We start from the raw sequence: 24,654 nt of genomic DNA on the forward strand, positions 1-24,654 counted from the left end.
ATTCAAAGGAACTGTCCCCCGCCCCACAAAGAAGATGAAAGTTGATCAAATGTATCAGAAAGCAGAAAAAGAGAAAGAGCAAGAGTGAAGGGGGGATGGAGAGAAAGAGAGAGATAAGGAGAGAGAGAAAAATGGAAAAGAGGAACACCCAGTTGAGAAAGTCAGAGGACTGGTCCAGGAGGTCCAATTAAAAATAACAGTAGTGCTAGAATGAGAGAACAGAGAAAACTGAGGATAAGAGATTATCCCTGAATTATTTCAAGATCATTTTTTGAGAACTGAAGGACATGAGTTTGCAGAAAGAAAGAGGCCAAGAATCTCCAGAACAAATGGATGAAAACAAGGTCACACCAAAGCACATGTGAAATGTCAGAAAACTTGGGACAGAGCAAAGAACCTTTGGGGGAGAGGAAAAACAAAAGAAGTTTTAAACCAAAAGATTAAGAATCAGAATGGCAATGAGTTTTTCAACATTAACACCAAAAGCTAGAATACGATGAAGTAATGCTTTCAAAATTTGGAGGGAAAATTATATCCAATACAGATTTGTATATCTAGCCAAATTATCCATTAAGTATAAAAAGGTAGAAACAGACATTTTCAGATATGCAGTTCTCAGAAAATATCCTTCCCATATATTCTTTCTTAGTAAGTTAGTGGAGATATTTAAAGATATTTAGGGAATGAGAAAGGCATTGGATTCAGTAAACAGGTGATCCAACGCAGTAGAGATGAAGGAATTCCACAGGACAATGACAAAGGGAGATTCCAAGATGACTGCAATACAGCAGGACCTAGATAACAACCAGGCTGACTCCAGGAGAAAAGTCTTCAAGAGAAAACTATTAGACTACTAACATGTTTGAATGTAATTGAGATTTCCTCACTGGAGAAGAGTATGGTGAAACTAAGCAAATTTTTGTAAAGGTAATTCTGCATAGAGATTTTTTTTAAAGTATAAAAAAGGAAAAGTGGTCAAAGCATAGAGCACAGCTCAACAGAGAACTGTATGTGTGCATGGGTATGTACGCAAAATAATAATAAACAGTAGTGACCTAACTGAATGTCAATATAATCAGTTTTGGAGTGGGGTGGGAAGAAGGGTCCAGAAGTGTGTGGAGTGACAACGGTGAGGGTGAAAGGCAGTTAAATCCTCATCCTTCATAGCGGGAGGTCAATAGATTATGTCTAAAATAGGAAACAAAATTTAAGTAGCAATTTAATCTTGATATATGGGAGTATGTATCAAAAGAACCAGCTAAATATGTTGCAAGTGGTTGTCTGAGAAGCAGGAAAAGGAGGTGGGGGGTGGAGGGGGGTTGGTCAAAGAATTACTGTTTTTCCATAAAAAGCTTGTGGAACCAATTCTTTAAACTATGTGAATTCAAACCTGATTTTTAAAAAACTTAGTGATAGGGGCTTCCCTGGTGGTGCAGTGGCTGAGAGTCCGCCTGCCGATGCAGGGGACACGGGTTCGTGCCCCGGTCCGGGAAGATCCCACATGCCGTGGAACGGCTGGGCCCGTGAGCCATGGCCGCTGAGCCTGCACGTCCGGAGCCTCTGCTCCACAGCAGGAGAGGCCACAACAGTGAGAGGCCCGCGTACCGAAAAAAAACAATTAAAAAATTTTTTAAAAATTAAAAACTTAGTGATAATAACAAATAAACAAACAGCATTAGTATCTGTTGCAAACTGCCCAACCTAACTGGTGCACAGGCACTGTTTCTAGCTAAGCAAATCAATGGGCCAAGAGCTGGTTGGTGCAGGGTTGAAGGATGGGCCGTTATCACGCCACTCACATATGACGCAGGCTTCTGACCTACATTTGAATTTCAACTTAATTTTGTAGGGCAAATTTTCATCTCGGCTGACTTTTCCCTACTACCTCTTGATTATCCCGGGTCACACTTCATGTATACTTTCCCTCTCCTTCCTGGCTATCAGTTTAAGTTTGTTTAGAAGACACAAATTGCACGAAATATGAATCCTGGCAAACAATGGAAGAAAGGCAAGTCTGTTGTCCGCTGTCCCCACAAATCCCTAAAACTTTTCAGAGTAAATTTTAAACTGTCTGTTACCCCTATTTCTCATGAAAATGGTTGAAGACTGACTTATGTATTTGAGAAGAAGACATGTTAGGTCTTGGAACGTCTTTCCATCATATCCCACATAGTAAATCAAGCCAGGTTGTCCAGGAATCAGTGATTTTATTTCTTGATTTCAGTCCGACCTTAGCCAGGAGGTCATCCTAATATACCCACACGGGGAACATTACTCTTGGCAACCAATCACTGACTTGCCAGGTGTTAAATACTGCGAGAAGGCTGACTCACAAAATGGAAATTTAATGCTATTGAGAAAGGGATCCTTTACAGGGAGCTCAGGGTGAGAGAGGGAAAAACCCATCTCAAAGGCAGGCCTGACTTCCTAGCTGCAATCTGAAAAGCTATACCTCCAGACAGAGAGCTATCATTATTTTGAAAGCAGGAAATATATACTAGATTATATGAAAGATCCGGATGTATAATCAGAAAATTCCTAAGTTTATACTTTTATCATTAAAGCTAATCATGTTATCTGAGGAAGGATGAATTACTGGCTAAACTTGACTTCTTAGAATGGTGTGCAGAACTCAGGAGGGTAAACGTGCCAATGAAACAGAAACACACTGATTACTTATGACTATTAAGGGTCTTTTTCAAAACAAAACATCTTCCCTTTAAAAATTGGCTGGAATAATTAAGGTGTAAAAAGAATGCTTTTACTTAATTATTTTTCTGTGCATTAGTACTAGATTTTGGGACTTGTCAAAAAGGCAGGATGAATATTTTACTCCATTAGAATACATGGTACTAGTTTCCTGGAAGTTAACCTCTGAACTTTTCTAAGGGACAGTGGTAGGATATGGGGTAAAAACCTACGATTCATAGCTATCATACCTTTTTCACCTCTGAAAAGAGCTGACGATCAAATAAGTCATTGGACAAACACTGAATATTCTAGGTTACCCTCATTCTGAATAAATAACTTACGCTTCATATTTTAAAAACAGATCTTATAGTTAAAAATTTCAACTGCTTCAGTTAGAAAGTGCTTCTTATAGTGCTATAATTTTAAGATTAATGAGCCATTTATAATGTCTGAGAGAATTAATTATGTCTCAGACATAATATATTTATGTATATTATAGTATATTCTATTTATAGTATATTTATTATTAAATGTTGCAATCAATGGAACCCTAAAACTGTTGCATTATCTCCCCCGTCTTATGTGATTTCGCACTTTGCCTTCATAAAAAGTTCATTCACACGTAGAAATTCATTGACTTCACAACTCTATGAGGTAAATAAATTTTATCCTAAAGTGCGTGTGTATACCACATTCTATGAGGCCAGTATTTCCCTTATACCAAAGCCAGACAAAGACAACATAAGAAAAGAAAACTACGGACCAGTACCCCTTAGGTATACAGATGCAAAGATCCTTAACAAAAGACTAGCAATCCAAACCAGCAACATATAAAAAAGATCATACGTCATGACCAAGTGGGATTTATCCAGGGGTGAAAAGTTAGTTTGACATTGGAAAATCAATCGATGTAATACATTATATTAATAGAGGTTAAAAAAAACCCATACAGGGACTTCCCTGGTGGGCCAGTGGTTAAGACTCTGTGATCCAATGCAGGGGGCTCGGGTTCGATCCATGGTCAGGGAACTAGAGCCCATATGCCTGCCACAGCTAAGAGTCTGCATGCCACAACTAAGAGCCCGCATGCCGCAACTAAAAAGATCTCCCATGCTGCAGTGAAGACCTGGCACAGCCAAATAAATAAAGGTAAATATTAAAAAAAAAACCCATACAATCATCTTCATAGACTCAGAACAAGCATTTAACAAAATCCAAAACCCTTTCATGATAAAAATTGCAACTAGAAATAGAAGGGAGCTTCTCAACTTGATAAAAGCATCTATGAAAAACAAAGGTAATACCAGCTTAATGGTGAAAGACTGAAAGCGTTCTCTTCCAAGATCAGGAACAAGACAAGGATGTCTACTTTCTCCTCTTTTATTTAACACTGTACGGGAAGTCTAGCCAGGGCAATTATGCAAAAAAAAGAAATAAAAGGAATCCTGGTTGGTAAGGAAGAAGTAACACTATTTCTTTGCAAATGACATGATCTTGTTTACAGAAAATCCTAAGGAATCCACTAAAAAAATGATTAGCACTAATAAATGAATTCAGCAAGGTTGCAGGCTACAAGATCAATATACAAAAATCAGTTGTAGGGGCTTCCCTGGTGGTGCAGTGGTTGAGAGTCCGCCTGCCGATGCAGGGGACACGGGTTCGTGCCCCGGTCCGGGAAGATCCCACATGCCGCAGAGTGGCTAGGCCTGTGAGCCATGGCTGCTGAGCCTGCACGTCCGGAGCCTGTGCTCCGCAACGGGAGAGGCCACAACAGTGAGAGGCCCACGTACCGCAAAAAAAAAAAAAAAAATCAGTTGTATTTCTCTACACTAGCAATGAATAATCCAAAAATGAAATTAAGAAAACAATTTCATGTATAATAGCACCAAAAAGACTAGAATACAAAGGAATAAATTTTGAAAAAGAAGTGCAAGACCTGTATGCTGAAAACTACAGCACATCATTGAAAGAAATTAAGGATGACCTAAGTAAATGGAAAGACACCCATGTTTATGGATCAGAAGGCTTAATATTGTTAAGATGGCAATGCTTCCCAAATCGATCTCCAGATTCAATGCAATCCCTAACAAAATCCCAGCTGGCTTTTCCCCCCAAATTAACAAACTTATCCTAAGAATTACATAAAAAAAAAACAAGGGACCCAGAATAGTCAAAACAATCTTTTAAAAGAAGAACAAAATTGGAGGACTTGCATTTCCCAATTTCAAAATTTACTACAGAACTAAAGTAATCAAGACTGTGTAGTACTGACATAAGGATAGACATGTAGATCAAGTGAATAAAACTGAGTCTTTAGGAATTAATCTTTACATTTATGGTCAACTGATCTACACCAGGGGTGTCAAGACAATTCAGTGAGGAAAAGAATTATCTTTTCAACAAATGGTGTGGGACAGCAATATATCTACATATGCAAGAATGTAGTTGGACCCTTACCTCACACCATGCACAAAAATGTACTCAATATGGATCACAGACTTAAACGTAAGAGCTAAAAGTATAAAACTCTTAGGAAAAAACGGGGTGAATCTTTGTAACCTTGGGTTAGGCAATGGTTTCTTAGATACAACACCAAAAGCAGAAGGGACAAAAAACCAAACAGATAAACAGGACTAGATCAAAATAAAAAAAATTTATTTTTTTGGCAAATGATGGCAACAAGGAAGTGAAAAGATAAGTCACAGACTGGGAGAAAATATTTGCAAACCATATACCTCATAAAGGACTTGTATCCAGAATATTAATGAACTCTTACCATTCAATAATTAAAAGACAATCCAATTTTTTTAAATGGGCAAAGAAGAAGATATACAAATGGCCAACATGAAAAGATGCCCAACATTATTAGCCATTGGGGAAACAGAATCAAAATCACAATAAGATACCACTTCACATCCACGAGGATGGTCATAATCAAAAAGATACACAACAGTGGTGTTCATGTGGATGTGGAATAAGTGGAACCCTCATACATTGCTGGTGAGAATGTAAAATGGTGCAGCCACTGTGGAAAACAGTTTGGTAGTTCCTCAAAATATTCAACAGTAACCATGTGACCCAGCAATTCAACTCCTAGGGATATACCCAGAGAATTAAAAAGATATGTCCACACAAAATATTGTGCATGAATGTTGAGAGCAAATATTATTCATAATGGGAAAAAAGTGGGAACAACCCCAATGTTCATCAAATGATGAAGAGATAAACAAAACGTTGTCTAGTTACGTCACGGAATATTATTTGGCAACAAAAAGGAGAAAAGAACTGACACATGCTACATCATGGATAAACTTTGAAAACATTATGCTAAATAAAATAAGCCAATCACAAAAGACTACATGTTGTATGATTCCATTTGTATGAAGTGTCCAGAAAAGGTAAGTCTATGGAGACAGAAAGTAGAATTACTAGGAGGGATGGGGAGTGAGTGCTAACAGGTATTGGGTTGCTTATTTGGAAGGAAAAATGTTCTAAAATTATAATGTGGTAAAGGCTACATAACTCTGTGAATATTCTAAAAAAAAAAATTGAAACGTACACTTCAAATGGATGAATTGTATGGTATCTTAATTATATCTCAATAAAACTGTTAAAAAAGCAACGTATGGGGCTTCCCTGGTGGCGCAGTGGTTGAGAATCTGCCTGCTAATGCAGGGGACACGGGTTCGAGCCCTGGTTTGGGAGGATCCCACATGCCACGGAGCAACTAGGCCGGTGAGCCACAACTACTGAGGCTGCGTGTCTGGAGCCTGTGCTCCGCAACAAGAGAGGCCGCGATAGTGAGAGGCCTGAGCACCACGATGAAGAGTGGCCCCTGCTCGCCACAACTAGAGAAAGCCCTCGCACAGAAACGAAGACACAACACAGCAAAAATTAATTAATTAATTAATTAACTCCTACCCCCAACATCTTCTTAAAAAAAAAAAAAAGCAATGTATGCATATTTCGCATTGCCTATTTCATACCTTTCTTTGGCTTCCTTGAGGGCAAGTTCAAGTCTCTCCACCTTCTGGTTTCCTTCCCTTAGACAAAGCAGGAGCTGGCTCACAGTTAATTCCTCAAATTCCAAATAATTCCTGGCACCTTCTGCAGATTTGCTCCTACATCAGGACAGCATAGAGGTTAAAAGGTTTTCATGAGAAAACAAAAATGTCAGAGTCTACGAATATTACTGGAACCGGTTTAAAGGAACTGCTTTCCAGAATATTCTCTAGTTAATTCTCATTTACAGACCAAGCACAGCTGGCCCAGTGACCACCAGTGCCTCACTCCTCCATGCTTTCCAGGGAAGGAGTGGGGACTGATGGGTAGCCTCGATTTACACTGCACGTGCTCGCTTCCTCCAAATGGTCACCATTTCCACGGCACCAGACCACAGGACCCACCGAAACAGTGGGGCAGAGGTAGCCCTGGTTTTTGGTGTCCGGCTTTTCTAGAGGACTAATCTCCAGGAAGACCACAGTCATACAAAGGGCACAAGCATGTGTGCTGCCCATGGTGACATGCAGACCACCGGCCTTTCTCCATCTCGACTGAAACCACCACGTTCTCTAGTCAGGAGAAGAAAATCATTTTTGTTTCTGGTTTCAAACAATTAGAGAAGAGAAATGTAGGCACTGTTGGCATGTCAAATATTTTTCTTGATTTCCAACTCAGATTAAATCAAGAGGCAGTTCAATGATGAAGAAAACCACAACGAGCACTGCAGCAACTAAACATTCTGGACAGCTATGCTGATGCCAACAGCAGCTGCTCTTTCAGTAACCTACTCAAGGTCACACATCTAACAAAAAGCCAGGATTCAATCCCAGTTCCCATCGCCAAAGCTCAAACTCTGAACCTAGAAATCCATCTCTGACTCCTTAAAATACTTTCAAACAGGGTAAGGAAGCTGTTATTAAAAAATAGCTGTGTGGGGACTTCCCTGGTGGTCCAGTGGTAAAGAATCAGCCTTACAATGCAGGGGACGCGGGTTCGATCCCTGGTCGGGGAACTAAGATCCCACATGGTGCGGGGCAACTAAGCCTGTGCACCACAACTACTGAGCTGGCGCACCTCAACCAGAGCCCGCCTGCTGCAAACTACAGAGCCCAAGTGCTCTGGACCTGCACCACAACTACAGAACTCACACGCCCTAGAGCCTGCGCGCCACAGCTCGAGAAGAGAAAACCCACACGCCACAACTAGAGAGAAGCCCTTGCACCACAACAAAGAGTAGCCCCCGCTCGCTGCAACTAGAGAAAGCCTGCGCGCAGCAACAAAGACCCAATGCAGACAAAGATAAATAAATATAAATAAATAAATTTTTTAAAAAAAGCAATAGGGGAAAGGGGGAAGCTGAGGAATTTCTAACTAAAAAAGGGAGTAACTTTCATTTCTGCCAACTGCCCTGTTTGATGAAAAAATATTATCTAATCCTGATTTTCTCCCTTATACAAAGGCTTGGGAGCATAACAAAAAAAAAATAACCCACTTTTATGTTTTATAAGTACATTCATCAAGTTATAGAAAAAAGATACTAAAAGCCTATGAGGGAAGAGATCCTTAGGGAAATTTTCAGATAACTCTTCTTAAGCAGAGTCATGCAGTAGGAACCTGCTTACAGAGGATGAGCTGACAGCGCATTCTGGGTCAGAGCTGACCGCAAGAGACTCAGGTGCCCAGTTCCCCTGCCGTCTCCTCCTCAAGGTCCCCCCACCTCTTAAGATGTCGGCTTCCTAATATCTACTTGTCACAAGTCTACTTGCAGTTCACCAGGTAAGATATCTGGGCACTTTCAAAAAACAGCCACCGTCACTCAGAGCAACAACAGTCATTGCTATGGAAGATTATCCTGAATTAGTCACCTTGGCTTGTACTCGGGAATGAACAGGGAAGACAAAATGGAAACTTCCCCCTTATCAGCTGGGCAGCCTGGTCCGGATCAGACTGCACCGGTAAACAAATCAGGAAACATGGGTCTCTTAATTGAGAAGAAGCTTGTTTTCACTGCCCATCTGATGGAGACGAAACACCTCTACACAGAGTGGTGAGGGGTCAGTTCACCGACAAAGGCACCAAACATAGTTTTTCTTCTCCACCAGTTTGGGCTGCAACATTAAATAGCAATTCAAATGGAACATTCTTGAAAGGTCCCGGTATAAATTAATAAGTGGCTTTTTCAGCCCACCATGTTTGGCCTCCCAGGGGAGAGCTGAAAGTGACGACTGCCCAGCGTGTCTGTCTGAAAGCCCTAGTCTGTCTTCACATACGTGTCAATGGAATCAGTTCTCGTGGGCCCAGGACTTGGCTTGATTTCTTTCGTTGCCACAGCTGCTTCTCCCTCCTGTAAAAGCAGAAATAAAAGGGATTTAACATAGTATGTCTGCAAGACAAATTCCTTATCAAAAGAGAAAAAGGCAAAAGAGCAGGAATTTGGATGACACACAACCCAAGGAACCTATCAAACGTGGAAATGTGAGATGTTTAAATTCGGTCACTCAAATGTAATGGAAATTTACCCTTCCCTCAACCTGCACTCCCCGTCAGGACTATAAACATCCAGGCGAAGACGAGAAGGTCGAGAAGGTCGGGCTCCTCTCATTCAGCAGTCAACCTGACCGCCAGCACAGGAAAGCTTATCTTCTTCTCTTTCTCCTTGGCAGTTCCCTTCTCCCCGACCAGATTAAGGTCACACAGAGCTAGTGACAGTTCCACATACCTTTCCCACACAGTCCTTTAACATGCAAAATGTTAGAACTTGCTGAAGCCACGTTGAAAAGAAGGCTGTTTTCTGTGGGCAAGGCTCACAAGCATAGGTTAGGTCCTATTAGAAATCTGTATGCATGTCGGGCCACTTAGGGAACAGGAAGACTAAGACACTTAAATGATTTGAAAGACGTTTCTTTTTCTTTTTCTTTTTTTTAATATTTATTTATTTATTTGGCTGCGTCGGGTCTTAGTTGAGGCATGCGGGATCTTTCGTTGCAGCGTACGGGCTTCTCTCTAGTTGTGGCACGTGGGCTTCATTGCCCTGCAGCATGTGGGATCTTAGGTCCCTGACCAGGAAACAAACCGGCATCCCCGGCATCAGAAGGCAGATTCTTAACCACTGGACCACCAGGGAAGTCCCTTGAAAGACATTTCTATTCCAGTGAGCTAGCAGAAAGATCTTCCAAAAATACAGAGATGGTTCTAGACAATTCTGTGTGTGCACACCATTCCTAAATCTTGGGCAGTGTTTTTCTGTTCACAGAAGCAAGGCAAGAAAAACATGTTGACACTAGAAATAACTGTCACTCATCAGTGAGGGAGAATATTATGCTAACCATTCATCCCAAGAAAGAAGCCTCATTTGGAAACTTCTGATACGCTCCTTGGGCTTCCTGAATTTTATCAGCTATCTGCAGAAGGTTAACGCTCTTTGATCAACGCTGTGTTTTCATAATCTTTGCTCACTTGCAGAAAGAGTCCTCTGACATTAGTGTACTTCCTGATTAGTATTTTACTTCGCTTGACTTCAGCCCCTATTCATCGAAAATTTATGAGGGGCGTGGGTGGTAGGGCTATTAAGAGCCATTTTGCAACTCTGTTCACCTTGTGCACAGCAAATAAATGAGAAGGTAAAGTCGCACTCGACCATTTCAGACACATCCATTAGTTATTAAGCTTTCGTAAGGTGCCCCTCACCCCGCCCCACTCCCACTTACCTACAAAGTCGAGTTTTCTCTTTCAGAGACACAGGTAACCTCTCTGCCTGTATCAGACGTGTACTCCGACAAAGCTGGAGTGACTGTGTGTGTGAGGGAGGATTTTCTCCTCCTGGGCTTGTCTCCCTCACCCTGTATGCAGTTTTTTTCTAGTGGCAGAGGAGAGGTCCCTCTGGGCTTCACTTACCTTCTGTGCTCTTTAGCAGGACTGCCTGCACGCCAGCTACCCCGACACATGCTTCCCACCAGGGATGGGCCGGCACATGCTGCCTCGCCCAGCTCGCGTCATTTGGGGTTGCACATACATGCCAGTTAGACCACCCTGCCTTCAAACCCTGTTCTCGGGGGTTCCCTAGCAGCTGCCGTTAGAGGGCAGGGACAAGCCAGGGTATTCCCTGAGCGTCCAACCAGAACCACTCTGCTCTTTCTTTTCTCCACTTCTTAGTTTTAATATACCAACGTTCCTCGTAAGACTTTGCTTGAAAAGAGGGTTCTGTTATTAGTCAGTGTTTTAAAGCCTTTTGATTTTACCGCATCTGATCACAGCTCCGCTTACCTAAGTGAAATGCTGAACACAGCTTTGAGACCTGGGCTGAAAAAGTTTATGCCTTTTTTTTCTTTTTAGGTCAGTCACATAAATTTGTCAGGACATACTGGAAGAAGAAGGACTATCTCTTGTCAGGACATACTGGAAGAAAAAGGACTATCTCTTTGGTCATAAAAGGTAATCAGTATTTTCCATTTCAGCTATGATAGCCACAAGCATCATGTTATACACTTACGCTGACTACGCTGAAGTTTCCCCACTATCTGGCTACCTCATGTTGAAAGGAAATGGTGGTATTTGTAGCAGCTGTCCAGGTGAGGTTTTTGTAACTTGCTTAAAACAAAACCAAAACCAACACACTTACGGCCATCCTGATTTCAACAAAGGAGTCTTCGGAGGGGCCACCTGAGTTCAGCTTGAGTTGTAATTCAGACACGATGCCCAGCAGATCGACCTTTTCAGCTTGAAGGCGTGCCACCTGGGTCTTCAGCTGTTCCACTTCCTGTTCTGCTTCTGCCTTGGGGACCTTGGGGACGAGGAGCAAAGTGAATTAATGAATCACGCTAGGGACTTGGCCATCAGACTCGAGTGTCTCCATACCCACTGGCAAGACAGCTATGCTTTACAGTAGGATATTCTAGCTTATCCTTAGCCATTTATTTTGACATGCCAATTAAAATGGAAAAGCTTACATTATTTTATCATATGCAAACAAGTGGAAGTTAAAATAACCTCATGACAAGAAAGGCTTCCTCAGCATGCTGAAATAATCTGATGCCATGAAAGTAACCAGCCAGACTTTGGCAATGGTAGACTTGTAAATTCTAGTCCCGAATTCCACAAAGAACTGCCACAACTCAACCTCTTGCCTTTTTCTCCCCCCTACAAATGCATACCCACCCCTATTCTTGTCTCCCCATTCTTGTCATGTCTACTCAGAAGCCAGAGCACCAAGGGCATAATGTTATAGTAATAACAAAACACAACGAAATTCTCCCAGGTATGTAGTCTGGTTGCTACAGTACTCTATGCTCATGTTTTAAGGTTGCTAAAAATAAGTCTGGTGAGAAATAAGAAAACTGAAAATTCAGAGGCTGGTACCAAGGGTGGAAAAATTAAATTTCTGCCTCTATAAAAATTAATAATAAACATTAATATTTCCCTGAGTACCTGCTGTGTTCATCCTGTTGCAGTTACTACATATGACAAAGTCATAAGAGAAAGAGCCTGTGGACATGTGGTGTTTTTACTTGGGAGAAGGGAGAGCAGATTCTAGTCCACACTCTGCTAATCAGAGCACGTGTCACCTTGAGCAGATTCTCTCAATGTCTTGGCTTCAGTTTTCTCGGCTCAGAAAGAAAGACGTGGTACCACGTGGTCTCTGTGGTCTCTTCCAGTCGTGACCTTCTTAGCCTCTCTGATTTCTTCCCTCACTGCTCTTATGGACATGGTGCCACCAGAAGCACATACACTTGAGATTATCAGAGGATTGCAACACACAGAAAATTCTCACACACACACACACACACACACACCCATGACAGATCTCCTAAGGAATGGTAAACAGGCCCAAAGGCTTATAGTAAAACCAAAAAATTATCAGAAAGGCTTGTGCACGGACCATAAACCAGCTAGTCCATGAAGTATTAAGAAGAGAGGGCTTGTAGTAATTGGCAGCATGGAAATGCCCCTCACACCAGTGGAATCATGCTCTGCCTTCATTTGGACCATCGTCTTGCTAGGAAACTCCCACAAGCGTTACAAAAAGCAACGCCGCCTTGTAAAACTGAAGGGTTAGGTCTGTAAGGAAAGGTTAGAAGCCTATGCAGTCTCTCTTGGTAATGACTCAGACCAAAGAAATGTATATTTAAAGGCACGAAAACATAAAAGAAAATGTACTGCCTAGCCTGGTACTAGGAAGCAGGTGGGGAAGGGCAAGACTATGCTCTGTGAGGGATTTTCACATCCACCCTCTTGCCCTCCCTGAGTATACTGTGAAGAATGGACTTTTAAGGAAGGAAATAAGAGTTTTAAACAAGGGTCTGACGACTGGGGATATAAGGCCATGACTCTAGAATCTCAGATGTCAGGTTAGTTTTCTTTTATGCAACTGTGCGGATCTCTTAACTACCCTGGGGAAATTACGGATCCGCTGATTTGGCTATAAAACACCTCGTGAGGTGACACCTTAAATTTCTCTGCATTTCACTTGTTAAGGCTCTGACCATCGTCTTCCCGGACTAAACTTCCAGGGCTTATTCTCTGGATCTCAAGCCCAGCTCCATTATTTGTTATGTGTTTCATCAGTTTTGAGCACTTAGCACTGATTAGCCTTCGTGACACAACAATTTCTCTGTCTTTTTCTGTGCTTGTATTGTCCTGGAAATGTGCCCAGGATGATATGCCATTTTATAATCCAAAAACAAGAGTCTATCTAATGACCTTTGCCTGGCCATCTGTAGTTAAAAGTTAAAAAGTACTCTTTAGAGATCATTATGATGTATAATTCAGTGAAACTGGACAGAACCAGTAATGCCTCGGCCTCACCCTAAAGATCAGAGGCAGATTTCCAAAGGAAATTCCCTGCTCCCTTCCCTTGTGTGACACAGACCACAGGAGAGGCCCTGATGGCTTGTGGGGGTGGGTGAGTGGGGAGGAGGGGCGCATCCTGCAGAAGCAGCAGCAAAGATGGGCCAGCATGAGTGAGGAAAATCTGAGGCCTTGAGAGCTTTAGTAAATCAGGAAGATGAGGGCCTAAATTAACAACAACTGGGCTTCCCTGGTGGCGCAGTGGTTAAGGATCCGCCTGCCAATGCAGGGGACATGAGTTTGAGCCCTAGTCCGGGAAGATCCCACATGCCGCGGAGCAACTAAGCCTGTGCGTCACAACTACTGAGCCCGTGTGCCACAATTACTGAGCCTGCGCTCTAGAGCCTGCGAGCCACAACTACTGAGCCTGCGCTCCAGAGCCCGCGAGCCACAACTACTGAGCCCGCGTGCCTAGAGCCCGTGCTCTGCAACAAGAGAAGCCACTGCAATGAGAAGCCCATTGCACTGCCCCCACTCGCCACAATTAGAGAAAGCCCGCACGCAGCAACGAAGACCCAGTGCAGCCAAAAATAAATAAATTAAATAAATTAAAAAAAAATTTTTTTTAAACCAAAAAACAACAACAACAACACAAGTGGTCCAGGGGACAAACATTACAGAAGAGGCAGGGGGGGCAAGGGGTGGGCCTGGGAGGTACAGTCTGGGGGGATACAGCTGATGACCAAGGGTTTTTAAGAGTCCTAAATGTCACTTTGTCCCAAGGGCTCATTTCTGAGTCCTGCTTGTAGTTTGCTTCAGCTGATCGTCTGCACTGAAAGAAGCTGTCCAGAGCTCCAGCTTCTGATCTCAACTTCTTCCAATCCTGGGACCTTTTTGGAAAACCTACAGGCAGACTATCTCAGGCAGACAAACTGCTTCTGGAAGCTTCCTTTTTGGCTTCAAAGTGCTGGGCCCCCGCAGGCTGAAGCCAACGGTCAGCCCACATCCCAAAAGCCAAGGGAGGAAAACAAAGTGAGATATTTTCTTCCAGCAAGTAGAAAATTACCCATATATCCCAGTGATCATTTCTTCAGAGTATTCTACCTCAAAAATATTTAGACAATGAGAGGTTTTGCCCAAAGAAATGACTTAATGCCCTTTGAACTGTAAGACAAACTGAAGCATCAGACATGATAACTCTTATCAATAATGAAACATTTGCAATGCAAATACAAATTTATTAAAGCTGAATGTTTTCATTGTCCCATGAGCAGGAGTTGATGAGTAAGATCATTGATATAAACTATGATATTTTTCTAAACAACTTTTCATTCTTTAGATTATTCCATATTTCTCTTTTCCTTATTTTATTTCTTTGTTTGTATTCTTTACCTATTTAAGAAATTAGACATCAACAAAGTTCAAGGTAAAGTCTCAAGAAAAATCACTGATGAGGGGAGGGATAAATGAGGAGTATGGAATTGACAGATACAAACTACTTCCTGTAATAAACCATGATGGAAAAGAAAAAAAATAAGGGAACAGATACAAACTACTGTACATAAAATAGATAAGCAACAAGGATTTACTGTTTAGCACATGGAACTATACTATGTATCTTGTAATAACCTATAATGGAAAATAAACTGAAAAAAATTTATATAACTGAATCACTTCGCTGCATACCTGAACTAACACAATATTGTAAATGAACTGAAAAAAAAAAAAGGAAAGAAAATCACTGATATCCAAGAATTAACCCAGTGTTCCATCCTCCCTAAAGCTGTTAAGTTCTAGGTTTGGAAGAAAATGAACTGCAGATGTCCATCTAAACAAATAATACCCAGTGAGCCTTAGAATATGGGCAGAGGCTTCAAATGTGCTCTGATTTTCTTTTTCACTCACATCTTTGATACTCGTTCTCAGGTGTGAGCACACTTCTTGGGTTCTTTGGGTCAGTGGAAATGTGGCAACCCTACAGCCTCATATCACATGACATTTGTCAAACCAGTTTTCAGAAGTAAATGTAAAACATAAAGCGAGGAATCTATTTTAGACGGAGAGAAAGGACAAGGTCAATGAGTGAAAATTCTGAGTGATAGATTTCTAAAGTGTAATTCTACACCAAAGACATAAACTGACGACTAACACTTGGATGGTTCTAGGCAGAGGTCCTTCCGTACCATCTATAATGAATACAAAATACTGACTTATAACCGTAACACTCTTTTGACTATAATCAATATGGTCAAAGCTTTACCCATTTCTTTCCTTCACCAGAGATTATCCATGACCCTTAAAATTGTAACCAATGTTCTCATCAAGCACGCTTCTTTCAAGATAATGCAAAGCACCCATCTAGCCTGCACCGTGAAAGGTTTTGATCTAGACGTCTGGTCAAGTAAGACTGCACTACAGATACGAACAGAGTAAAATCACAAGTGGTCAGTCTGCTCACCCCGAATGACCTTTCAGTTTTCCCTTTTAGTTTTCCGAGGTCCTGCTTCAGTTTTTCATTTTCAAGACTCAGTGCCGTTAGGCGCTCTTTGGCTTCTTTGCTCTGGGTCTCAAAAAAAAGGCGTTCTTCCTTCTGCTTTTCTGTCCAGGCTGAAAGCTCCTCAAATCGCCCTTTCATAGCTTGATTGTTCAGCTTCATGGCTTCTGCATGGGGTGCAGAGGGAGAGTGTCACACCAGGGGACTGGACTTGGGGACATGAATGGAACCCACCTGGGCCCCAGGGTCAGCCGGAAAGACTGCGAAGCAAGATGAGTGAGTGGTTTCCACTCCCAGACAGGACTATGTCGTCTCTAGTCCTGAAGAGCCTCAAGAAAATAAAACTGATTTTATTGACTTATAACAAAATGTCTATTAATAACTACATAGACTGAGGTCCATCACTCCTGGCTTCGAACACTGGTTCTCCCAAAAACCATGGCTGGAGATATTAGAATGCTTTCTTTTAAGGTAATATTTAGGACTAACTCTGTAATAATAGCAGCCTTGTTTTCTTTTTCCTTTTAAATGGGCTAAACGTCATTATACCATTTCCCAGAGATGCATACTCTTTATTTTTACCTGTATCCAAAAGTAAACAATGGAAACAGCTTTAGCCTTACTCAGAGCTAATTCTGTGCTCTTTCTTCCCCCAAGGAACCAGGCGCAGAGACAGGGATTCACCTATAAGCTATTACCAAAGGATGGCATTCCCGAAGGCCCAGCGTGAATGAAGAAACATGGGGCCAGTGTTGCTCACCTTTCAGCTGATGGTTCTCAATTAGAAGCTCTCTCATCTGCTGCAGCAGCTCATGCGGGGTGAACGTGTCCAGGTTCGGGTGAGCCAGACTGGGGGGTCCATTTCCTGTGGTTTCGTTGGGGCTGTCCCCCTTTTCAGTCAGGCAGCTAACTGGTTGGTGAGACATGGCAGCAGTTCCTATGGAAAAGTCACAAACCAAAAATATAACTGTTCCCCTCTGCATGGCGTCCTCACGAGTCCCACAAGCCCATGTGCAAGTGCTAATAAGTATTCTACAAGGTGCTTTCTCTCCCATTATATATATATATATATATATATATATTTTTTTTTTTTTTTTTTTTTTTTGCGGTACACGGGCCTCTCACTGTTGTGCCTCTCCCGTTGCGAAGCACAGGCTCCGGACGTGCAGGCTCAGCAGCCATAGCTCACGGGCCCAGCCGCTCCACGGCATGTGGGATTCTCCCGGACCGGGGCACGAACCCGCGTCCCCTGCATTGGCAGGCGGACTCTCAACCACTGCGCCACCAGGGCAGCCCTCTCCCATTATATTTTGAACAACCTTGATTCTTCCTTTTTAAACAAAAAAGGTACATCCTAGCTTTAGTTTGTATGTGTATGTCTGTGTATAAGTGTGTATAAAGGGGTACAGTGAGGAGATGGGGGATAGAGGAGGGAGAGACGGACACGATACCACGATGATCAGGAATCCTAACGTGGGGAGTTCAAGAGGCTTTCCATGTATACATTTGTAGATGTTGGCAAAGTATTATTAAATGGATTTTTCCCCAGAAAAATCTTTAAGCTCAAATCTTCCTATTTTGGGTGAAATTGTATGGTATGTGAATTATATCTCAATAATTAATTGTTACAAAATCTCTTTATTTCTTGTATATTTGGCTGAGAGGAAAGGGAGAACTAACGTATTTCGAATGCTTACTATGCTCTTGATCACTGCACCAGACTGTCAGTTTCTAATCCTCACTAAAACTCAACTAGACAGCCATTTTCCTGGCGACAGAGCTGAGTTCACAGAGGTTTTATAGCTCATCCAAGGTCACTCAATGAAGGGCACAACCGAGCATTAAGGATGATTCCAAAACCCAGCCCTGTCATACAGTGAAGGCAGCACTGAATACTTAGGCTTCCATAGTCGATACTTTTGCAAAGCATTCTAAAAGACTAAGAAAATCTTGCTTAGTTGTTGCATATTCTGAGAATATTTTAAGCATACCACTTTATTTGTCGAGGGGTCAGTGTGACCATAAATAAGATAGATGGGTGTACCCAACTGTACTTCTGTATGGCCTACCACCTGGGCAAACACAGAAATCAAATGCTGTGGGCAAACATTTTCTTTTATACATTTCACAGAGATGATGATATACCTTTTCATGAGGAATTGCAGAGTTACGGCATCAGTCACTGGAAGCTGAGGAGAGAGAAGTGCTCTCTGATCTATTGCTGTATAACCTCTGGGTGTGCTCTATAGATAAACATGGAAGGCGGGCCCATTCACCTCACCCAGAGTTCAGATTCCACTTCACCCATCCATCGCACACTGCCAGAAATCTTAAAGAAATAACCAAGGCTGCCGGAAGGATTTTTTCTTCTTACTTCTTAGCAATAACAGTCAATGAACTGCTTACAAACAAGTTACTAACAAATTTTCACTGCGTCCAAAGAACCTCGTCCCTGTGAGAAGTTCCCACGTGTGCCGATAGAACCTGCCACTGCCGACAGGAAGGCAGAGTACAAATGACTATCTCTCTAAGAGGCTGCAAGGGAAGCTTCAGTTATGGTTTTTGTTGTTAAGTCCCTGCGCATGTTAGGGCAGAAGCTGGGGAAACCACCATGTATTAATGCCCGTATATTAATGCACCAAACCCTTGGGGTGCAGAGCGGTGCTTCTTTCCCACTGGCAGGAGGCAATCCCTAGGCTCTCTGGAGGTCTCCTGGAACTGAGAGCCTGGTGACCTGCTTTTGGTCTAAAGGACCTGTAAGGTGAGCTGGGACGAAGTGAAGAGAGCGGCATGGACTTACAAATACTAGCAAATGTAAAATAGCCAGTGGGAAGCAGCCGCATAGCACAGGGAGATCAGCTCAGTGCTTTGTGACCATCTAGAAGGGTGGGATTGGGAGGGTGGGAGATGCAAGAGGGAGGAGATATGGGGATATATGTATATGTATAGCTGACTCACTTTGTTATACAGCAGAAACTAACACACCACTGTAAAGCAATTATACTCCAATAAAGATGTTAAAAAAATAAATAAAATAAAGGACCTGTAGGAAATCAGAGACAGTGCTGCTGAGGGGACAGCCGGCCCCCAGCACTGTGGCCTGTGTGATTCCTCTAGAGCAGCTGGCACAGGAAAGGCATCCTCATGGAATTCTTTAATGAGGACGGCAAGTCTATGAAGTGAAAAACACGGATAAAGCATTTTGAGCCTTTTGAAAGCATATCCTGATTCATTTAGAAAGAAGTACACTGCTAAAGTGTGCTATCTCTTAGCATTAGGTGACCAGAATAGACTGCTCTTGTTTTCCCCAATAAAGTAATTTGGATTATTTTGCATAAAATAATTTGGATAAAGCCAGTTTCTGACTTTCCATAAAACTCATTTTTGCATAGTACTATGTTGGCGCTAAAATTTCATAAAAATGGGTTTTTACTAAATAACAGTGCTCCTATCTATTTTGCAAAGAATACTAAAATTCTAAGTAATTGACAAAGATAAAATCCTTGTAACGTGTGTCATTCACTTGTCAATATTAAATTTCCTCAGGTATTCAAGGATTAGACTATACTTTGGAGACATTTAACAGATTTGTTTTTAAAGTATCTGAAGCAGGGGGAGGGAAGAGTAGGGGAAGGGGGAGGGGAGAGAAGGGAAGGGGGAGGGGAGAAAAGAGAGACTGTTCCTTCCGATATTTTTCCTCCTTGACTTTCCGTTATATCTCCACCAAGACTTGAGGCACAACTGTAACAGTTAAAACCGATTCTACTTATCAACTTTTTCTGGTTGCCCAGATTTTATAAGGACATGAGAGAAAAAAAAAAAAAAAACAGGGTTATGCTGAGGGAGACAGTAGAAAAATAAACCGGGTGCCACTAACCAGACACGTGACCTTGAGAACTCATCTGACCTCTGTGATGATTTACTGACTTGCCTAGCAAATGATGATCACTATAGCTGCTTTCAGCTCAAAAGCCCTATGAAAAGTATTAAGCTTCTAGCAAGATCACAGTCCAACCCGCACTGTCCAGCACGTACACCCCAGCACCCTCATAGCCATGCTGCCCTCTCTCACTAATACATACGCCCGTCCCGATTATAGTGAGCTCTTTGCTACGCAGCATTGTTAGGAAAACTATTTGGTAATTCAAATGTCATAGTATATAAGAAGTTAACATAAATGCCAAACATAAGCACATAAATACTTATAAACAAAATTTTACTAAAAGCAATTTAATTGATTTTTGGTGACTCAAAGTGCATTTTATGATTTTAGAATATTTGGGGGGCGTCATTACAACCTATCACAGTACAGTGCGTATATGAGATGTCTACTGGTAGAATGCCAGTTAGAGAAAGCTGAATTCTCTAAATGTTTAGCATCACCTTGAAATATTTTCAATTGAGAAAATGCAGGGATGTATTATAAATCCTTGCACACATCCTCAAAGGTTATGAACTAAGGAACTAAGCCATTTACTCCAAGATTCTGTCTAATAACAGAATTTCTCATAAAAATCCAACCAATGATCAGAAATGCATCATTTCTAAACAAAGGTGTTTTATTTTTAACTACAGAAGGGTGAATTAATTTAGCACAGGATTTGTCAAGATTTCACCAATGAGGAAAAATAGGAACCACCTGGAAGGTGGAAGATCAAAAGCAAAATCTCCTAGATTTTATTCCTGGATCTGCTATTCAAATTCCTGATTATAATTATTGTTCTTAATTCCAGAGGTCAAGTAATTACAGCAGTGACTTGACTTCGTAGGCAGGAGCTTAAATCTTGTTTCTGAGTTGGCCTTAAAAATGACCCAGCCGAACTTATTCAATGCAGGAATGTCCTGTCCGGTTTCCATGGCAGATGGTCATATAGACCAGGCTCGAATGACTTCAATGACAGAAAAAATGAGCACATGACCTTAGCAGGCAACTGCCCATTCTATTCCAGGATGGCTCTGACTGCCAGAAAGCTGTTTTGTATCCAACAGAAATCTGCCTTACACTGACTTCTCTCCATTGGTCGTTGGACCATCAAGAATAATACAGAATAAACCCAGGTCCTTACCCTGGTGTGGCTGATTCTCCGAACCTGCTGATTAAGTATTCACAGGTTCAATCCTCACATGGATACATTAGTTTTAAACAGTGAAAACCTATTTCCTGATCAGAGACAATTGCTGGCTATTGGCAAATCCTGGTTTGGGTTTTCAAGGGGATTGAGTAACATTCCAAGATTGCATCAACTAAACTCATCACCATCCCGGAAAAAGAACTCAAAGTACATATCCTATTAAGGGGGTAAAAGGAGACTTAACTTATGCCAGAAATGGTACTCTGACTTTCGTAAGTGCAAACATACAGAAAATGGAAATAGACGGCCTCATCACCCAAGGCAGGAACCTGAGAGTTATGCTTGATTCTTCCTATTTGCTCTTCCCCCAAGTCTAATGGGTCACCGAGTCCTGTCACTCCCACCTCCTCTCAATCCCCACCAGCTTAGGTCAGGCCCTTCTTGTCTTGTCTGGCCCACAGAGTACGGGACTTTCGTCTGTTTTGTCCACTGCCGTGTCCCTAGCACCTAGAACATTACCCGACATATATGGGGGTTCAACAAATACTTGCTGAATGAATTTGCATAGCTTCCTCCATGGCTGGACTCATCTCCTTCCATTGCAGCCCCACTACCTCCATGGTTTCTTTCCTAATACCAGGGCATCCCCCTGCTTAAACCCCTCCCACACAGACAGAGCTCCAGCTCCCGAGCAAGACAAACATGGCCTTTCAGAGACTGGCCCCCACTTACCCAGCTGTATCATCTCCTGTCACCAATGCCACTCATGCCGGAGGCACATTAAAGAGCTCACAGTTCTTGGCCTTCTTTTGCTTTTCTACCCTTCCCCGAGATGCCTGGATCTGCTTTTACCCTGGCAAACTCCAACTGGACAGTTCAATGCCAGCTCGAACAGATGTCCCGTGTAAAATGACCTGTTCTTTCCTCTGAGCACCCAACAGCGCTTTGTGTGTTCCACACCCTTGGTCCTTTTATGTAAAGTACTGTGATCACACCATGCCAGTCAATGTTCCCATCAAACCTAAGTCAAGGTCTCTATTTTATTCTTCCTGCAGACTGGCACACTGAGAGCAGGCTCTCAGGAAATGTCTGCTGAAATGAAATGAAGCTATAGTGTAAGAGGTAAAGTCATACACTTGTAAAACACAAACCCGACATGCTAGTATTATGAGTTTTTCTACAGTTCAGTGGCACTCATTTCCGGATTCTTGAACTCAACTTATTTTGAAAATTAGTACCACTTTTAAAATATCACTACAAAGGTATCTGGATGTCATTTCATAACACATATCCTATTACTCAACCCACATAATAGGTCAAAGTGAAAACAAGAACTTTCAATATAATTTTTTTCTTTCTCAGTGAAACATTTTATTTTCAAAACACAGAGTTTAATTTCTTCCTTTTCCTTTGGATTTACTATTCCATAGATTCCAAAGAACATATCACACAGTCCAAGTCTCTATAAAATTCAGAAAAAGTGAGGCTTGGAGAAGAGAATACCCATGTGCCCCTACCTAAGGGTGGGGATTCCATGGGAGGGTAAAACAGTGACCAATTCCTTTCAAGAATGTTTGTTTTTGTTTTTTCGGAGAGTTTAGTTGGAACCCATAACATTAATATGCAACTTGAGGTCAGTTACCAAAAAAAAAAAAAAAATACTACTTTTATAATGAAAAACTAAAATTGGCCCAGTAGAAGAACTGGCCAATCACCCGGAAGACTCTAATTACTGTCCTCTCTACAGGCTACATTTCGACTTGTCTTGCCCAGGGCATTACGGGGCAGTCCCTGGACTGGCCTCTGCTACTGGACCTCCCCAGCCCACTCCAAACTGGGCATATCCTGGGCGGGGTGGCCAGGGCCCCCTAGCTCTTCTCTCCTTCCGGCAAAGAGCAAGGGTGAGGGGTTCTTCTGTTAACAGTGCGTTTGCTTAACCAGATCCCAGGCTTTTGATGTTTTAAGTTTTGGTTTTCCGTTTCATCCTTAAGCAGTGCTGTGGCATATAATTTCCATACAGCAGTCTTCCTGGTGGAGGAAGGAGGCTAGACGGAACCTGGGTTACATTTTCTCTTAGCGATGCTCATTGCTTGCAGCTTACACGATAGAAACAATCCCTTTGGGGTTCTCGGCCTCATCACATATTCATATTCTCTACGTATCTATAAACACACACATACATACATACATGCCCTCCTAGACACAACGGTTTATGAAGATTCTTTTCAGCTGTTCAGTAATACCGCCACCTTAGAGAGCGGTCACCGGTTCTTCAGTGTCCTGGGCCATCTCGTAAAGCTAGAGTAGTTTGCACGTCTTCCAAAGGTGTGTCCTTAACCCCTTCCCTTATAATGAGGAACTGGCTGTACAATCATTCCCAACCTGCGGAAGGATGTCAGCCTCAGACCACCTTCATGACCTACAGGGAAGGCACCTGCGGCCAGCCTGGAGGGTAAAAAAGGGGGAAGGGGCGCTTTGGGCTGCACGCCCCCGCTGCCCTTCCGCACCAGGTCAGGATCGCCAGGGCCCGGAAACCCTCCCAGCGAGCTCAGCCGTCCCACCCGAGGGGACGCCCCACCCTCTCCACCCACGTCCCTACTGGCTCCGGGTCGCAGGGAAGGCGGCTACGGGAACCGCTTCCAGGGCGGAGAGGGAGCCCCTACCCGCCCCCTGCCCCGGCTCACCCGCCGCCCGGGTTCTGGCCTCCCTCGGGGTCACTGCCTCCTCGGCATCGTTACCGCTGGGAGAGGGCTCTGGACCCGGATGCAGACGCCGACCAGGGGACCGGCCGGGGGCGGCGGCGGCGGCGGCGGGGACTGGGGAGCCTCTGGCGGACGCGCGGCCTCGCGACCCCACCCAGCGCTGCTCAGCTGACAGTCGCGCCAGCCTCCTCACCTCCGCCCGGGAATTTCCCGGGCCCCGCCCGCCGCAGGCCCCACCCCAACGCCCGCCCCTCGGCAGGCCGCTCCCCCCGCAGGCCCCGCCCCAACTCTCTTCCCCGCCTGTCTCGTGGGCCAGCCCACAGCCTCCCTGCTAGCCCCGCAGTTCTCCCAGGGTCCAGACCCGGACGCGGGTTAATGCGGGTTGCGCATTAAGCCAGTGTGACTGCCCTGACGGACGGCGTTAATTAAAACACTGTTAATTAAATGGAGTGTGAGGTGTCGGTCTTCGCCGCAGGGGGTGCCTGTAGAAGTCCAGAGCCACGGGGGCCGCTGCGCCCCACCGAAAGAGGGCGACGGTCCCAGGCATCCTTGGGACGAGACCTCAACCTCTGTTAAAGGCCTTACATTTAGATAGAGTTAATTGAGCACTCACGGCTTTCCACCCGATTTTGCCCTTGAAATAGACCTTTAATTAAAAACACAAAGCCTGCCGGATGCTTCTGGGGCTCTTGTTCCCGGGGAACAGGCCAGCCGTTGACACTCGGAGGTTTCAGGTGCTCCAGGCAGGTGGGATTACTAGATCGACCTGGACTGTACCTGGAAGGCAGAAGTATTGATCTACTGGACCGGAGGAGGGTGGTTGCCTCCAGACTAGACAGCGTGAAAAGTGAGGAAACAAGACGAGGAAGGAGGGAGAGCCGCCCTAGTTTGCATCCTAAGCACCGCGAAG

At 43.2% G+C, this 24,654-nt stretch overlaps 1 protein-coding gene and 1 long non-coding RNA gene across 5 annotated transcripts in view; one reads left to right on the forward strand and one right to left on the reverse strand.

Annotated features, from left to right (window-relative positions):
* The window catches only part of LOC132594538 (uncharacterized), a 47,033-nt gene extending 30,017 nt beyond the window's left edge, over positions 1–17,016 (forward strand). The window contains exons 3-4 of the long non-coding RNA XR_011377170.1: positions 11,026–11,124; positions 16,628–17,016. This is a non-coding gene — a long non-coding RNA (uncharacterized lncRNA). The remainder of the gene's footprint in view (positions 1–11,025; positions 11,125–16,627) is intronic.
* Positions 1–23,959, reverse strand: part of OPTN (optineurin) — a 41,974-nt gene extending 18,015 nt beyond the window's left edge. For 2 of the 4 annotated variants that reach the window (XM_060292686.1, XM_060292675.1), the window contains exons 1-6: positions 23,727–23,959; positions 16,731–16,907; positions 15,935–16,137; positions 11,312–11,473; positions 8,964–9,037; positions 6,678–6,812 (exon numbers count right to left, since the gene is read on the reverse strand). In XM_060292686.1, the coding sequence (XP_060148669.1) occupies positions 6,678–6,812; positions 8,964–9,037; positions 11,312–11,473; positions 15,935–16,137; positions 16,731–16,896 (740 nt within the window). In that variant the 5' untranslated portion in view covers positions 16,897–16,907; positions 23,727–23,959. Of the gene's footprint in view, positions 1–6,677; positions 6,813–8,963; positions 9,038–11,311; positions 11,474–15,934; positions 16,138–16,730; positions 16,908–19,013; positions 19,143–23,230; positions 23,593–23,726 lie in introns of those variants that run through there. The other 2 variants (XM_030832469.2, XM_030832470.3) reach the window with 2 other exon arrangements.
* Positions 23,960–24,654: the final 695 nt, after the last annotated feature.

Source organism: Globicephala melas, chromosome 2 (genome assembly GCF_963455315.2).
Source record: "Globicephala melas chromosome 2, mGloMel1.2, whole genome shotgun sequence".
Lineage (NCBI taxonomy): Eukaryota > Metazoa > Chordata > Mammalia > Artiodactyla > Delphinidae > Globicephala > Globicephala melas.